Source organism: Antechinus flavipes, chromosome 3 (genome assembly GCF_016432865.1).
Source record: "Antechinus flavipes isolate AdamAnt ecotype Samford, QLD, Australia chromosome 3, AdamAnt_v2, whole genome shotgun sequence".
Classification (NCBI taxonomy): domain Eukaryota; kingdom Metazoa; phylum Chordata; class Mammalia; order Dasyuromorphia; family Dasyuridae; genus Antechinus; species Antechinus flavipes.
In genome coordinates, this window is record NC_067400.1 from 625,851,574 (window position 1) to 625,870,257 (window position 18,684).

General features: G+C 36.1%; 1 protein-coding gene across 1 annotated transcript; it reads right to left on the bottom strand.

Moving 5' to 3' along the window:
- Positions 1–114: 114 nt before the first annotated feature.
- LOC127557630 (vomeronasal type-2 receptor 26-like) lies at positions 115–13,492 on the bottom strand. The gene is made up of 6 exons (XM_051990942.1): positions 13,440–13,492; positions 12,603–12,894; positions 7,554–8,381; positions 5,033–5,260; positions 4,103–4,226; positions 115–1,100 (listed from the first exon to the last, which is right to left on the bottom strand). Exons 1-6 carry the CDS (start codon positions 13,490–13,492, stop codon positions 115–117), a joined length of 2,511 nt encoding a protein of 836 aa, XP_051846902.1.
- Between the last annotated feature and the right edge of the window lie 5,192 nt (positions 13,493–18,684).

The following is an 18,684-nucleotide window of genomic DNA, read 5'->3' on the forward strand; positions in this document are numbered from 1 at the left end:
ACTATTTCTTTGATGGCATAAAATTCCATCAGTAGAAAAAGAAGCCACTTCCCTCATTGACAAAGAACCTCGGGCAATAGATGTGTCTTCTTTTAAGTGGATACTATGATGTTTTCATTTGACTGACTTCCTATCCATCCTAGATGAAGCAGGAGAATAAGGTGCTGAGGGAAGAGTCTGCAAGTACATTTCTTTGATGCCACCTGATGATCTCTTTAACAATTTGTGTGTGTGCCCATTAAGCTTAAAGAGAATCATGTAACACTTGGGTACAAAGATGCAACCCAATAGCCCAGCACTGGAGGCCAAAATGGAGAAGATTTCCACAGCCACCATGGCCTTCCCTTTTGTGCTATGGTAAGTGGGAAGAAAGGAGATCCAGACACTGAAGAACACCAGCATGCTGAAGGTAATGAATTTGGCTTCATTGTAGGTGTCAGGAAGGTTTTTGGCCAGAAAGGCCACGAGGAAGCTCCCAAGGGCCAGGAAGCCCATGTAGCCCAGGACACAGTAGAAGGCAATAACAGAGCCCTTGTTGCACTCAATGATGATATACTCAGGCTGAGACTGAATGTCTGCAGCTGGGAAAGGGGGAGATGTTCCCAGCCAGATAGCACAAATAATAACTTGAATGGAGGAAAATATAATGACCATGGAATTATATATTCGGGGTCTCATCCATCTCCTAATTATGCTCCCTGGTCTGGTAGCCTGGAAGGCAAAAACCACAGTGATGGTTTTGCAAAAAATTGAGGAAATTGCCATTGTAAATACAATCCCAAAAGTGGTTTGTTGAAGAAGGCAGGTAACTTTGGTTGGATGACCTAAGAAGAGCAAGGAAGAGAGGAAGCAAAGAGCAAGGGAGATAAGAAGAATATAACTTAGAACTGCATTGTTGGCTCTGACTAGAGGAGAGCCTCGGTGCCTCACAAAGACCCCAAGAATAAAAATGGTAAGAAGTGAGAAGGAAAGGGCAACACATGTCATAGCCATGCCTATGGGTTCTTCATAGCCCAGGAAGACCTCAGCCTTGGGGACACAGTGATTCCTGTGACTGTTTGAATACTGATCTTCAGGACACTTTTCACATTGCTCCATATCTGAGAAAGGAATCATTTCAGTGATTCATATAAGTAGTAGTCCAACATTTCCCATGGAATAATTACATCAGCTGGGCTAGTGACACTATCAAATCATTAACCTCCTTCACATAATCCCAGTTCTCCCTAATAATTTCATCTGCTACTCTACAAAAAGGTTCCTTTCTCCTTTGCCTGAACTGTGACTCTAAAGGTAAGTTTTATTTTACTTTATTAAATCTTCACTGGGAATCTCAATAAAGAATTGGGGTCCTACGTAGTTGCAGATTAATAAGATTTAGCATTGGAAACAAACTCAGTAATCCCTAAGTTTAATTCACATCTAAAAAAGAGATTTCTCATTACAACATATTCAATAAGTGATTGCACAAAAACAATGTTTGAAGACCTCCAAAAATGAAGAACTCACTACCACTACAAAAGTTTCCCATTCCATTTTTAGGATGTTAGGGAGTATTTCCCTTAACATTAAGCTTAAATTTGCCTCTTTGCTACAACTTTGCCACCCAAAATTGCCCTATGAGTCCAAAGAGAACAAATCTAACAAATCCTCCATGAAACAACACTTAAAATATTTTAAAAGACAGTTATTAAATACTCATTCTCTTCTCTAAGTAGGAATCCTAATCCATTTAAATGATTCTTACATGATTTGGACTTAAGTTCCTTCACCCTTCTGGTTACCCTCTGCTTAATAGACTCAAATTTAACAATGATCTTCCTGAATTGTGGCCTCTCTAACTGAATTAAGACTCCAGCAGTTGTCTGATCCAGAGAGAAGTACAATGAGACTATTGCTATCTTATTATAAAAATTCTGTTTTATTAGACTGTGAGCTCCTCAAAAACAGTGACTAGTTTTTGCCTTTCTTTGTATCTTAAAGTGTAGCGCAGTGCCTGACACATAGTAGGCACTTCATAAATGGTTACTTAGACTAATTAAAGGTGGTCCAAAATTATATTATCTTTGGAAGATTATCAAATCACCCTGTTGACTCCTACTGGACTTATAGTTCCCTAAAGCATTCAAATAAAATTTAGACAAGTTGTTGTCAAACTATGCATCTGTCACTGGGGCTTTTTATATACTCCTGTCAACTCACACTAATATATCATACTGTGCTGTAACGTTTGACACTTACATTGAAGACTTATTGACAAGGCTTCTATCCAGAAAAGGGAAAGGAAGTTTCTACTCCATACATTTGCTTTGGTCATTCTTCTACCTTAAAAGTTTTTAAGGAGTAAGGAAAGGGTCTTATAAAATTTAGGGACAGTGAGTTTTTCTCTGGCCAACAGACAGGACAATGGTCTTCACTGGTGAAAATCCATAGAAGAAAAATAATTTACTTAGGTCATGCAACTTGGAGAATTAGGTGCATCCATTTATCAAGTAGCATTTAAGAGACTATGCTGCACCACTGATGAATATACAGAATAAAAAAAAGAATCCAGGCTTGGTTTATGAAGAAAATTGACCTGGTCTCTTTAGGCTTCATTTTGTTCTTGCTCAAATTCTTTTGTAATTAAGTAAAAAATAATCTCAAAAAATATTAAAGAATGTCATAATCCCGAAATTAATGGATAAGTTATTGGTAATGAAAGTTTTTTTTTTATCTTCACTCAGAAAATGGGGTTTAAAAGAAAATCTTCCTTTGGAGGTACTTTGCCTGAATTCTTTTAGGTAGATAGCTATTTAGATAGCTGTTACCAAAGAGCTATCAACCAGGCAACTCCAGACAGGGGTTCTAAACTTTATGTTGTAGCAGACATTATTACATTATGGTAGCTTGTTTGAACCAAAAAACAGCAATAGGGAACAAAGCCAAGTAGAGGCAACAAGACTTGGAAAGCAACATAGAAAAAATGTGTGGACACCAGAATAGCCCAATGGAATAAAGTGCTAATTAGAGACACCATGCTCACTGAGCTTCAGATTCAATGAGCCCAATACCCTTTGATCCAGCAGTGTTTCTGCTGGGCTTATACCCCAAAGAGATACTAAAGAAGGGAAAGGGACCTGTATGTGCCAAAATGTTTGTGGCAGCCCTGTTTGTAGTGGCTAGAAGCTGGAAAATGAATGGATGCCCATCAATTGGAGAATGGTTGGGTAAATTGTGGTATATGAATGTTATGGAATATTATTGTTCTGTAAGGAATGACCAGCAGGATGAATACAGAGAGGACTGGCGAAACTTACATGAACTGATGCTAAGTGAAATGAGCAGAACCAGATCATTATATACCTCAACAACGATACTGTTTGAGGATGTATTCCGATGGAAGTGGATCTCTTCGATAAAGAGAGCTAATTCAGTTTCAATGGATCAAGGATGGACAGAAGCAGCTACACCCAAAGAAAGGACACTGGGAAATGAATATAAAACTGCTTGCATGTTTGTTTTTCTTCCCAGGTTATTTTTACCTTCTGAATCCGATTCTCCCTGTGCAACAAGAGAACTGTTCGGTTCTGCACACATATATTGTATCTAGGATATACTGTAACCTATTCAACATGTAAAGGACTGCTTGCCATTTGGGAGAGGGAGTGGAGGAAGAGAGGAGAAAAATCGGAACAGAAGTGAGTGCAAGGGATAATGCTGTAAAAAATTATCCTGGCATGGGTTCTGTCAATAAAAAGTTTAAAAAAAAAAAACAGATTCAATGAGCCCAGATGAACAAAGCACCCAGGCAAGGTACTGCACTTGGTGAAGAACAATATGATAGCATCACCAGAATATTTCAGAGGAATTACCTTCTTTGAGTCCTTTATGTGTGATTCTTATAAGACTTCACTTTTCACACTATTGGTGTGTATATTTGTGAGACAGTATTTGCATTGCACAGGGTGGGTGACTGTTCTATTGCAAATATCTTACTAAGATGTTCAATTTAATATCTTTGAAATACATGAATCTCATTGCGAGGTCCTCATACAAAGGAAAATGCATCAGACAGTAGCTGATAGAAGAAAGACTAATTTATCCCCCCCAAATCCCTCACCTCTATTCTTTGAAATGTATCCCTTTTCACAAAGTCTACAGTCAAAGCAGCAATGGGGCCACCCTTGTCGTGGAATTTGACTGGATCCAGGAAGGCAGCTCTCACTGCAGACAGAATGAGGAGCCTGAGAGGACAGAGAGAAATATAGGAAGAAACAGAACACAGAGATCATTGTATCCTTCAATGTTCCTTTGGAGAGAAAATCTTTTCTGAGATTTCTGGATCCAGAAGGATGGTACACAAAAGACATCAGAGCTAATTTTTTCAGGGTGTTATCACATTCACCTAAGGAAGTATTATTGGATAAAAGGCGCAGAACAGCCCTATGGAATGAACATAAGCTTGAGCCTAATATCAGTGTCTTCATATATGTGTCCACTGAGGAACTCACAGACAGAACTGAAAGTTAACTCAATGTTCCAAAAATTCATATCCTATAGATACCCTTATGTATTGTGTATTATGTGGAGAAACCTCCTAATTTCTCTGTTTTTAAAATGTTAATGGATAGATTCATGAGTGAAAGGTTTTATATCCTGTGGCTTACACATGATATTGTCTCCCATTATGCCTTTGCATAGGTCCTTCTCATATCTGGAATGTTCTCCCTTTTCACCTTTATATCATAGAATCTTCTGATTCTCTCAGGACAAAGTTCGATCACCTCTTTCTGCATGAAATCTTTCTTGCTTTGTTCTCTGTTCCTATATATGTGTATATATACCTATATTTGTATTTATTTATATACATACTGTCCTCTACTGGAATGTCAGCTCCTGGAAAGTAGGGATTGATTTATTCTTTGTATCCTTATCCCCAGCACCTAACACAGTGATTAAAACATAGTAGGCAAGGTTCTCAATACATTCTTGTTCACTAGTTGATTGTTTACAACTGTCAAAGTCACTCTTTCCACATGTAGTGCATTACCTGTGATTGGTCTCCTCTCCAAATGATAGAGCTTTCATTGATAGTCAGTTCTTTTCCTGATGGGTCCATGGTATCAACAACACCAATATTCACAAGGAAAAATGATTTTTGGAGAGTCTCTTGCCCATTTAGAATGTCATACACAGCAGGGGAATCTCCATTGGCATCAAAAGCAATCTCTTTTTCATGATGGATCCAGAAATGAACCTTCTTGATATAATACAATAGCTGGTAACAACAACAACAACAATTACTTGATCTTTCCAGAGAAAAGGGAGATTATTATTAGATTTCAGGCTTCACTAACCCTAAGATATTAAGTAAAATTCTTGCTCTTTTTCTTTGAACTAAGTTTGACAATTAAAATTATGTAAGTTCTCTGTTGGTCTTCATTGCTGAAAATCCATAGAAGAAAAATTAGGTGCATCCATTTATCAAGTAGCATTTAAGAGACTATGCTGCACCAGCTCGGGACAGTGGCTGGAGAGTTGGCTCCAAAGACAGAAGGACCTGGCTTCACATGCTACCTCTGACACATGCTAGCTCTATGACTTTAGACAAGTCAATTAAACTTTGGATGCCCATCATATTAACCTCTAAAACTATAAGTGAGAAAGTGTGCATCTGCAATGGTCTGGGAGATTGCTCGTCTAGAAATTCCCTATACCATTAAAATCATAGACCTAGTCCCTTTCACTTTGTGTCTGGCATAGTATGTGATTTCAGTGACAAAAAATAAAAATGAAAGTACTCTTGTGGAGCTTCTATTCTATAAAGGGTAACAATAAACACATAAAAGAAAATGTTAAATATATGCAAATTTACATATAGATGAACTCTGTTAAGAGATGATGCCCGTTAAGAGAATCTAGAAAATAGTAATGGGCTCTAAGAGGTAGAGATGAAGATAGATTTTATTCCGAGCATGGATATAGCCTGTGTCACAGGCACAGAATTGAGAAGGGATGCTCTGTACAAAGAGCAATGAGCAAATAGACCAGTTTGGCTAAACCAAAGAATTTGTGAAGAAGAGGAGCATTGGATGAGCCTATGGAAAGGTGGACTAGAACCAGTTTGTAAAGGATTTTGAAGACCAAATAGGCCAAATTAAATTTTATCATAGATGTAATAGGAAGTCAAGTAGAAGGCTAACATAATCAAACCCATACTTTGGGAATATCACTTAGGCATGAGTGAAGAGGATGAATTTGAGAAGGGTGATACTTGAGTCAAGGAAACCTATTAAGAGATTATTGTAATAGTCTAGGCAAGAAATTATATGGGTATGGACTAAAATTGAAAGAAATGCAAAAGATGGTGTGGCTATAGAAATGATATGACTTGATACATCATTGGATATGGTGGATGGAAAATGAAGGAGAGTTACAAGTCATGGGTATCTCCTAGGTTGCAAAACTGGGTAACTGAAAGGATATCAGTCTCCTTCAAGAGAAGCAGGGAATTTAAGAAGACACATTTCTTCAGACTAATTGTAGGTAGCATTTGAAGTCAGCTGAATTCTACCCTTCTGTACATGTCAGCATAAGGTCTGGTTCATGAATTTAAATAAAACTCATTATTTCAGAAATGCTGGATTCCCCATCCTCACAAACTTTACATAGTGACTTGCATATGATGTTGTTGAGTGATTTTCAGTCATGTTCAGTTCATGACTTCATTTGAGATTTTCTTAGCAAAACTACTGTAGTAGTTTGCCATTCCTTCTCATTTTACTGAAAATGAAACTAAGACAAACAGGGTAAAGTGATTTGCGTAGGATCACACAACTAGTAAGTGTTTGAGACTGGATTTGAACTCAGAAAAATGAGTCTTTTTGACTCCAGACCAATAAATCTTGGTTGAATTGAATAAAATCTCCTCTGTCAAAGCCATTTTTCAGTTTGAGTTTATGAGTTCATTCTCACATAAAAAGTTTGAGACAGCTCTGGCTAAAGCTGTCTTTAATATAAAAGCAACTATGATTCTTAAAATCGTTGACTCCAAGCTTCAATTGTTTCCTGCAGATTAAATGGATTTGGTTTAATATAAGGAATATCTTTCAGATCGTTAGCAATATTATCTCAAAATGAAAATGGATTCCTCTATGTTTGCCAAAAATGAAATGTCCAGTGAGGAGTAAAACACCCAAATGAAAGCAATAATGTGTAGAGGAATTCTGATGAGGATGGGGGCTATGATCAATGATCTATGGAATCTCCTACAACTTCCAAATTCTTTTGAGAAATGTGTACATTCTTCAGAACAAAAGTGATGATTTCTCAGCTTTTCTGGGTCCATTCTTTTTAACCTGCTACTGTATATCAGTCAACAAGAATATTTTAAACACTTACAGTATGCCTGGCACTATGTGCTTAGAAGTGTAGACGAAACTAATCCTTATCCTCAAGAAATCTATGTTGTAATTGAGGAGGAAAGCATGTAAGTAATTAGATCCATATAAGAGCATACTCATTATTCTTTATCTATAGCTACATCGTTGCAATTTTATTTAGCTTCTCACCTGCCATGGCTGGAAATCCCAGATGTCAGCACATGTCCCATTCCCAAAAGGTCCTTCTCTGATATTACAGGAGCTCAGATCCTGGAGGGCATGAGCGATGCTGTACGTAGCAACATAGGCACCATAGGTCTCACTCAGGGTATTCAAAGTCAATGAAGAGATGGTCTGGCCTTGTAGATGATCTTTACCCGTGCAGAATTTGGATCCTTCTGGTTCTGTCCTGTTATTCAAGCAAGGAAGTCCCTGGATGGGCCACTTACATTTAAATATTTTCCCCCAAAATCTTTTTATGTAATCATTCTCTGGAATCTCATCTACTTGCATGTGGCCAGGAAATTCAGAAAATCCTTTAATCTTTCCTATTTGTCTAGAAATGGCAAGAGTTTGGGAAATGTTTGGGTAGGAAAGAGCAATCTCACTCTCATCTATGTTTCTTCTTATCCATATCTTTCCTGTGACATCCCTTCCTGAGAGTTGCTTTAAGATGAGGGAAAAACTGAAAGTGTTCAGAATCACCACAATGGCTTTGGCTGAGATAGTTCCCATTGTTCGTGCAACACATTGGAACTTTTCATGAAAATTTGAGGTGGGAATATTCATGAGAAACTCTCTGCAGATGCCAGCCTTCTTCAACTCATCACTCAGGAAGTAGCTGGCCTGATTGCCAAAATCATCATCTTGAGCCATAATTCCCACCCAGGTCCAGCCAAAGTATTGCAATACTAAGGCCACACTATGAGACCAGGATTGATCATTGGGTGTTGTCCGTAAAAAGGAAGGAAACTGAGTTTTGTCACTGAGACTGACTACGCTGGATGAATAGCTGACCTAAAAAAAGAAAATATTCCTGTAGATGAGCTAGTATGTCATTCTCAGAAGAAGGCATTAATAATTAATTATAAGATTAATGTGAATAGTCATAAAGATACTCAGGATTTATATTCTATACAGTAGAAGGCTACTAGGTGGCAAAAATGAGTTGAATAAAGAATCAGGAAAAACTGAGCTTAAATTCTGCCTCAAGTAACTAGTTATGTGACCCTATTGAGCAAGTCTAGACCTTTTGTCTCAATTGCCTAATCTATAAAATGGATATAAGGTTTACTTCCCAGAACAGTTGAGAGAATGAAATGAGAGAATATTTATAAAGTACTTTGTAAACTTAAAAGTACAACCATGGTATTAAATCTCCTAGCAGGGGCAGCTAGGTGGCACAGTGGATAGAATGCTGGCCCTGAAGTCAGGAGGACCTGAGTTCAAATTGGCCTCAAATACTTAATACTTCTTGGTTGTGTGATTCTGGGCAAATCACTTAATTTCAATTGCCTCAGCAAAAAAAAAAAAAAAATCTTATAACAACTGTACCTATATTTTTGAAAGGACTCAATAATAAACCTAAACATTGTTTAACACACCTCCATTCATCATTTTACTTCATTTACAATTGTAAAAAGGCCAAATACATAATTTCACTTAATAAATATCTACATAAGATTAAAATTTAACATATTAGAATTCTATAACTATTTATGTTTGTAGTTGCAAAACTTCTACAGGTCCATTTAACAATCCCTCATGATATCAAAGAAGTGCCTATGATGGTAACTATCCTCAAAAAATGAAATTGTGAGTTCTGTTAGAAAGGACCACTCTGCATTCTAGACACTCTAAAACACAACTTCTTAACTTGAGGTCTGTGAACTTAGTTTGACCCTTTTCTTAATTAAAAATTAACATAATATGTTCCCTTTGTGAATCTAAATGTTTTATTTTATTCACTTAAAAACATTATTCATATATGGAGTCCACAGATATCCAAAGGTGTCCTCGATCTAAAGAAAGCTTAAGAATATCTGATAAAAATGAAAGCTGTGGGTTTTTTCCTGAAGAAAATTAAAGAAATATAATTTTGTAAGTATTGCCTGCTTTCTAGATGGAATTTTCTTCATTATATATTCTGACAATATTTACTCAATATTTAAGCTCAAGTGCTGCATTTTTCCCGAAAGAAAGGTAATAGTAGTTATATATGTGCCTTCTAGTGTTAATTATTTCAATCACTGTTAGCAGATGATGAGCACCTGAATTAGGATGGTGGCCTTAAGAAAGAAAAGGAACTGACAGATACATGAAACATTACAAAGGAAGAGTTGAACTGTCAGGACTTCTTAACTTATTGAATTTGAAAGGAAAGGGATATAGTAAAAGATTTTCAGCCTAAGAGACTATGATAAAGGTGATAAAATTAAAACATATGACTATCTAGGTTTTTTTTTTTTTAAGTTTGGTGAAATTGAGATGATGAGTTGAGTTTTTGAAGTAGAATTTGATAAGATGGTATACTCAAGGGCTGATGCCTAACTTCCAATTAGATGTACATATGGCTCTGGAAAGAGAGGACTTAGGATCAAATTCTGCTTTTGATATTTACCAGCACTCTGATCAAAACATTGTTCCTGCCTATGCCTCAGTTCTTCTATCTATAAAATAGAGAGAATTGGATTAGATAGCCTCTGTGGGCTTTTCCAGCTCTATACCTGTAATTATGTGGTTCCATGAAATATATTGTAAAGCTAGATTTTGAAATTTTTATATATTCTAGGTATACATACTGAATAAAAAACCTAATCCCATAAGGGTAACTAAGAAATGCGAAGAATTGAGTCTGAGAGAACAATTAGCATGAAACATGCAGAAAAGTAATCAAAAAAAGAAATAGGAGGAAAATTAATAAAGTTCAACTTCTCATAAGTCAAAGCAGAAGGGAGTGTTACATGGTGCAGAAAAATAAAGTATCTTGAAAACAAGGGACAAAAAAAGTTTTAATTAAAAAAATAAAATCACCACTTTTATTAAAAAAAAAAAAAAAGAAAACAAGGGACAACTTTCCTTGCCCCATTCAAGTCTCATATTGAATAAACATGAAGAACAATTTTATAGGTTTTATAGCATTTGCCTTATTACTAATCCCTTGAAATGTTATTTGATAAAAAGTGTTGTCTTTTGAGTTTCATATTTCTAATTGTATGGAGATTATATTCAAGGATATTCTATTCCTTGATGATTATTTAAATAGTTATAATATTCTCATTTTTATAGTTCAAAATAAGGGTGAATTATTATGATTAGAATACATTATTTAAAACTTGGGGAGAATTCTGGAAACTTAATTTTCAGTAATGATTATATTTCTTCACTTTTGTATTTCACTATATTCAAAAAAGATAGTATAATGCTCATCCTGGATCTATAAAATGAGTCATCTGAATTAGGATGGTGGCCTTAAGAAAGAAAAGGAACTGACAGATGCATGAAACATTACAAAAGAAGAGTTGAACTATCAGGACTTCTTAACTCATTGAATTTGAAAGGAGAGGGAAATAGTGAAAGATTTTCAGCCTAAGAGACTATGATAAAGGTGATAAAATTAAAACATATGACTATCTAGGTTTTTTTTTTAAAGTTTGGTGAAATTGAGATGATGAGTTGAGTTTTTGAAGTAGAATTTGATAAGATGGTATACTCAAGGGCTGATGCCTAACTTCCAATTAGATGTACATATGGCTCTGGAAAGAGAGGACTTAGGATCAAATTCTGCTTTTGATGTTTACCAGCACTCTGATCAAAACATTGTTCCTGCCTATGCCTCAGTTCTTCTATCTATAAAATAGAGAGAATTGGATTAGATAGCCTCTGTGGGCTTTTCCAGCTCTATACCTGTAATTATGTGGTTCCATGAAATATACTGTAAAGCTAGATTTTGAAATTTTATATATATATACTAGATATACATACTGAATTAAAAAACCTACTCCCATAAGGGTAACTAGAAAGAAGAATGCTAAGAATTGAGTCTGAGAGAACAATTAGCAAGAAACATGCAGAAAAGTGATCAAAAAGAGAAATTGGAAGAAAATTAATAAAGTTCAACTTCTCATAAGTCAAAGCAGAAGGGAGTGTTACATGGTGCAGAAAAATAAAGTATCTTGAAAACAAGGGACAAAAAAATTTTTTAATTAAAAAAATAAAATCACCACTTTTATATATAAAAAAAAAAAAGAAAACAAGGGACAACTTCCCTTGCCCCATTCAAGTCTCATATTGAATAAACATGAAGAACAATTTTATAGGTTTTATAGCATTTGCCTTATTACTAATCCCTTGAAATAATATTTGATAAAAAGTGTGTCTTTTGAATTTCACATTTCTAATTGCATGGAGATTATATTCAAGGATATTCTATTCCTTGATGATTATTTAAATAGTTATAATATTCTCATTTTTATAGCTCAAAATAAGGATGAATTATTATGATTAGAATACATTATTTAAAACTTGGGGAGAATTCTGGAAACTTAATTTTCAGTAATGATTATATTTCTTCACTTTTGTATTTCACTATATTCAAAAAAGATAGTATAATGCTCATCCTGGATCTATAAAATGAGTCATCTGAATTAGACATGTGTAGATATTGAAATGACATCATTCATTTCAAGGAAAACTACAATTTGATTCTGTTAATACTAAGCATACAAAACAAATTAAGAGGAATGAGTAGAACTAGCAGTGAGACAGAATTGGCTTACATATAAGGAAAAAGCTTCCTTACTGTTAGAGTTATGCAAAAGCAGAGTGGATAGTCTTAGAAGGCTGTGAATTATCTACCTGGAGCTGAATAACCACTTCTTGTCAAGTAGATTGTATTATTGGAATAGATCACCAACTATTGGAATTAGTAAGCTCTGATTTCTCAACAATGCCAAAGTTCTGTGATCTAATTGATCAGATATCCCCTCCTATGATACAAATGACAGCCAAGCTATGAGGGCTCCTCTTCAGGGAACTGGTCACTTGATAATAAATTGTTTGTCTATGGCAACCCACAAAACAAAGATTCTAATCCAAATTTACAAAATCTGCTTTGTAAGTAAAGTCATATGTGACTGAGGATGTGTGACTTCTAATTTTGCGATTAAAGAAGTCTCTTCAATAATATGGAAGCAGGAGGTAACTCAGAGAATAAGAAAAGAGTACAAGGTCACTCACCTGAGGAAATTTGTAAAGACCTAACCATCTGGCCATGGGGATAGAAAGAGATGAATGGGCTTCTCCAACAAAAGCAGCGAGGGGAGGGCTAGATCGACAGCTATAATTGGGAACTGGATCACCCTGACCTTTCATGAGGCTCCCAATCCCCTGAAGAGCCTTGAATACAGAGTTCCCAGAATCCCAGATAGAGTATCCCAGGGTGAGGTTGGGCAACAGGTGCACATCTTTATTGATCTCCTCAATAGCAAATATGAAAGCTCGAGCTACTTGGTAACCCCATGTTGAAAATCTAAAAAGAAAAAGGAAGAAAATTGGTATTTGCTCCTAACTGAAAATAATACCATAATGTAAGAGAATGTCCAATGTACACAATTCATATACCCCACGTAATATGCCTCAAATGTGGATAGGGACTGAACTTGTGATTTCATCAATAAAGAGAACTCTCACATTAGAGAATTCTTTAAGCTCAAGCATATCATCACCTTCTCGAAAGGGATAGTCTTAGAGAGTTATTTGGGGTACTAAGAAGTTGAGATACCCAGGATCACAAATCAATTAGAGTAAGAGATCACACTTGGGACCAGATTTTCCTGGGTTCAAGGCCCACTCATTACCTGCCACATAATGATTTCTGTCTTCTGGGTCAAAAGCACCAGTTATTTTTCAGGTTGCTTTTGGGAAAGATTCCCAAGTCTTCCTCCTCCATCATACTACAATCTCTCCTTGGAAGAATTTCTCATATAAAATTGTCCTCTTCTAATTCTTACCAGTGTCATTGACCACAACTAATCATTCTAGCATCTTTCTCCATGGCATCCGTATTTGGTTTACAACTTAGCCCTCTTAATATCATCCTCGAAGATTTCAATATCCACATTCTTCATGATTCTTTGTGATATTCAGTCTCTAACCATTATGCTACCTAGTTATCTCTCAAATTAAGTTCCTGAATCCTATTATAAGCAATTCTGTTAATGCTTATGTTTTTTGCTTAATATTTATTTTCTGTATAGGAATAAATCCCTAATTCATATTACATGTTAAATATCTTTTTTACTTCCTTTTCTCCAACTTTGGGGAAAATTTAATGATGAACAATTAGCATCCTGGAATAATCTTTATTTCTGATCCATTTGGGCTCACTGGAGGAAATCTGTTTATTTGTTTCCTGAGGGGACACAAAAAAGTTTCTTCCATTATTAGGACCAACTTTCAACATAGTCCTTATAATCAAGCATTTTCCACGGCTGCAGAATGGGAGAGATTAATCTACCCATTCAAAAAAAAAAAATCTATACTAACTTTGTCTAGCATAAAACTATCTGTCCTTGTTTTCTCTACCCTTCTTTATAACTCAGAGAATGCAGACAGTTGTGTTTATTGTAGGAATGACTGTCTGTGTGTGTGTGTGTGTGTGTGTGTGTGTGTGTGTGTGTGTGTGTGTATGTGAGAGTTCCATTTGTCATATTAACTTGAAGTTCAGTGAAAGACTTAGGTCCACTGTTGGAAGCATTTACACATAACTGAGAGGCCAGAACTGAAACCTTTGAGCTTTTGAAAAGAGTAGTTAGCTCATAAACTATGAGAAAATCATCCCAAAGGTGTCAAGGATATTTAAGAAACGGTATTTAACAATATTTAACCCCATCAAGACCAAGTTTTCCCAGGCCTGAAAGCAGTTAAATACATATTCCTGGGTAGATAACAGTAAAAGACATTTAGGCCCAAGTGGTCTAACATTAGTTTCTTGCTGTTAGAACCGAATCTAATAGGAGAGATATATCAGGAAATTACTTGAGTATCAAATGCACCAAAGAGAAAGAAATGGCATCAATATTTTATATATATATATATATATTCACACACACACACATACACACACATACAAAATTGTAAAGTTTCTAAGTTGTAAAGGAAAAATTAAATGAAGTGTACTAAGCAATAGGCAGTAAAACTCCAAGAGTTATGAATCAAATGCACTTCAGACCAAGAGATTTACCAAATATAATAAAAAGATAAACCAGGGAGAAGTCAAACACCTGGACAGAATTTTTAAAAGATTGGCTATTATCAATTACTGAATTGAAATAAGGAGTAACTGGATGTTTCTCGGATGGGCATGGATTTTTTTTTCAAATTTACAAAGAAATGCAGAAATATTTACCATATTAAAAAATGTATCATTTCAAAACACTAATATTAGCATAGTTTCAGCAAGCACAATATGATTTTTAAAGTATAATCAATAAAGAACCTTAGAGAAAAGGATTCAAACTTAAATGGAGAATAAATAATTTAATAATAATAGCCAGTATTTCTATAGTATGTACTATTTGCCAGGCTTTGTGCTAGTAGTTTTCAAATATTATTACATCTGATTCTCACAATACCTACCTGGGGAGTAAGTACTATTATTATTCCCATTTTACAAATGAGGAAACTGAGGCAATTAACAAAATGACTTTCCAAGGGTCACACAGCTAGTATCTGATGCTGGATTTGAACTAATGTTTTCTTGCCTCCAGGCCTGGCACTCTATCCACTGTACTTCCTAGGAAAAAAAATCTGACAATCAGCAGATCAGTTCATCCCAGAAAATGACAGCAATGATAAAATATCTCTAAACTTTGGTAATTTATCTAAAGGAGTACTTTGTTGTATGTTGATATCTCATTGATAAAAGAATCAATGGAGACAATGAATTCGGTCAATAAATTTAGTTTGAAGCTAAAGCAAAACAACAATAAAGAGAAACCTGGGGTAAAACTTGAATAACCTGACCTGGAACAAAGTAAGCAGAACCAAGAAAAGAAATTATACAAAATATTTTGAAGACAAACAACTTTGAGTGACTTAAGAACTCTAATCAATATAATGACTAAATATGACTCCAGGTGAGCAAAGATGAAACAAATCACCCATCCCCTTGAATGAGATAAGGTGAGATCTTTCAAGACAGTTGTGAAAATCGAGTAAGGCTTCATCTATTTCAAAGTTTGCGTAGGCCTGAAGGACTTTAAGCATTAAGTCAAAGGCATACTTAAAAGTGTCTCCCCCTGCTATTCTTCCAAGGGCATACTTAAAGTCTCCTCCCTGTTATCCCACTAAGGGCATACTTAAGTCCCCTTCTTGTTATCCTCCCTATTTCAACTAAATATGGGCAACTATGTACTTATTGGTCAAGTTCAATTTCTTGGGTAGTTCCCGCTTTTAGAATGTAAGATCCTCAGCCAATAAGGATGAGGGTCAGTGGTGGGAGAGGGAATTTGCGTTATGGATTGAAAGCGTTGACCCTGCCCCCTACTGTGCTTCCTCCCTTCGATTCTCTGCTCAATGGGTGGGATCCCCGATTCTCTTGAGAACATATAATAAACTTTGCTCTACTTCTAGAGATCTCTCCAGTCTTTTTTATTAAATGGTTTCTGACCCACACACTCTGATAGAAAGATGATGGACTTAAGTTGCAAAATGAGACATATATTTTTGACATGACAAATGTATGTATTTTATCTTGTATGTATATATATTGTTTTGATTCTTTTTCACAAGAATTGTAAGAATTTCCCCACTTGGGGAAATTTGAAGGAAGGGAATCTAGCCATAGTTTTATGAAAAAAAAAAAAAAGAGAGAGAGAGAGAGAGAGATAGGAAAAAAGAAAGGAAGGAAAGGAGGAGGGAAGGGAGAAAGGAAGGAGGGAGGGAGGAAGGCAAAAGGAAAGAAAAGAGGAAGGGAGGGAGGGTAGAAGGAAAGAAAGGAGGGAGAAAAGAAGGAAGGAAGAGAGGAAGGAAGGGAAGGAGGAAGGAAAGTTCAAATTGGAATTTTGTCACTTAGTGTCTGGGTGACTTTAGCATTAACATTAAGAGGAATAAGGAAAGGCTTCTCATATAAGCTGAATTTGAGCTGAGCTTTACAAGAAGCCAAGAAAACCAGAAGACACAAATATCACTCCATAGAAGAGACACCATAACAATCCCAAACTGGATATAGGTTTAAAATCAAAGCCAAGAGTTTCCATTTTAATGATGGAACAGGAAGGTACCTGTGGGGGAAGGGTTGGAGAAAAAATTCAATTATCAGGATCTCACTGTAAAATACCTCGTAACAATCTACAAGTACTCACTGTGTAAAGTATGTCTCGGAAGGCTGGGAAGTGACTGGAGACAGAGATGAAAAGGTGGTGCTGTGAATAGGGAAGATTCCTCCAATTATTATATCCCCCATCCTCTCAAATATCAGGTTTTCCCTTTTGGGTCCTAGAGCCTGGGGCTCTGTGGGAATGCAAACAAACAAAGATCCAAGAAGAAAAAAAATCAATGAACAGAAATACATTTTCAAAATCCCTTTCCTGCGAGCTCTGTAGGCATGACGGATTGAAAGAAGAAAATTGTCAGCACCTCTTTCTACACTTGTGTGCCAAAACTAGTGAGGCTCCTGGAATTTATCTCCATCCTCAGGGATCTTTTTCATCCCAGATCTAACATGTGGGTTCAGCGATCCAAACCCTTAGGAATAGCATTTGCAACTTGAAAGACTCCTCTACTCCTTTCTCTAGAGGGAACATTGGGTTCAAGTTAATTTGGGACCTAAGCCTTGAATCCCAATGTGTTTCACTCCCCTTGGTCATCACATCCCCTAGGCCCAGGGCTACAGGGATTTCTTTTCCCCCTCTCTTCCTTCTTAAAGCCTAGGGAATGGGAATGGATAGAAAACCCAAAGGACCAAAGTTCACAGGAGAAAGTGTTTTCTGTGCTTCCCAAATATGTTGCCAGTTACAAGCAACACCTGAGATCTCTCTGAGACGGAGCAATACTTCACAACCACCTGAGTCCTCTGGTGACTGAGGCACCCAGTGTTTCCTCCAGAGAGGCCATTGAACCAATTGCCATCATTTTATCTAATGACAGAGTAATGGTCCAGAGAGATCATAATGGGAAGAAGGGTGTGTGGAACAGGGACCTCAAATTCTGCCAAGCCTAATAGCTGCAATAGAAAGCCTCTATATCTTCTATAGCCTAAATGCTCCAGGCTTAGGTGATAGAGTGTTCTAATGCCTTCTTGTGACAGTTTAAATGCCCTCAGGAACAACATTCCCAAGTCTGCACTCTATATATAGGTTCTGAATTAAAAGTGTCTAAAAATAGTGAAAATATTCTCTCTCCTCAATTCTTCCCCTCAATTTGCCTTGAAAGAAAAGGAGTCTCCTTTTCATTATACACTTCAACAACAATAATATGTGTAATGCCACAGTCTCCTTGAATTGCCCTACCTCAGGCTATCATACCACCCTGCCTTCTTGATCATGAGAATAATTGATAAGGATAAAAGATCTTATAATTTAGAATATCAGATTCGCTCTCCATCCCAATCTATTAGAATATCAGATAACTTTCCCATCTCCTAAGTCATCCCCATCTGTTCCCCATTATATCATTGTTTCTGTCACCCTATAAATAATCTCTATACCCCACATTCGATACTGGATACTTGAAGACAAGAGTCCGATTCAGTCAATTGATTTACTCTCCAATAAATTAAGTTATTATAACTTTCTAACCTCTGTCTTGCCTCAGTTTCTCCAGCATTACAATATGAGAATCAATTCTGATAGAAATGGATATCTTTGGCAACAAGAAGATCAGATTCAGCTCCAATTGATCAGTGGTGATCAGAACCAGCTGCACCCAGAGAAAGAACATTAGGAAATGAATGTGAACTGCTTGCATTTTTGTTTTTCTTCCCAGGTTATTTTTACCTTTCTAAATCCGATTTTTCTTGTGCAACAAGAGAACTGTATAAATATGTACACATATATTGTATTTAAGATATACTTTTGTTATGTCACAGTTCTTTTATTATCTTGACTCAGTTTCCCTAATTTGTCCTGCCTTGGTTTCCCTAAATTGTCCTGTCTCGGTTTCTAATTGTTCTGCTCAATCCTGCAAAACTACCCCTCCCTCTTAATCATCAGAATATTTGATAAGGATAAAAGATCTTATATTTTAGAATATCAGAATGCCTCTCCCCATCCCAACCTATCAGAATATCAGATACTGTCTTATTAAGATGCTTCTGCCC

Bases quoted from the DNA above. Each gene is read 5' to 3' on its own strand.
- LOC127557630 (XM_051990942.1), bottom strand. From the start codon at position 13,492: ATGAAGAATGTGGATATTGAAATCTTCGAGGATGATATTAAGAGGGCT. The intron at 4,227-5,032 runs GTAATGCACTAC...CTGTCCTCTCAG, and splicing joins GGAGAGGAGACCAATCACAG to GCTCCTCATTCTGTCTGCAG. The intron at 1,101-4,102 runs GTGAGGGATTTG...TTCCTTTCTCAG, and splicing joins ATACATTTCAAAGAATAGAG to ATATGGAGCAATGTGAAAAG.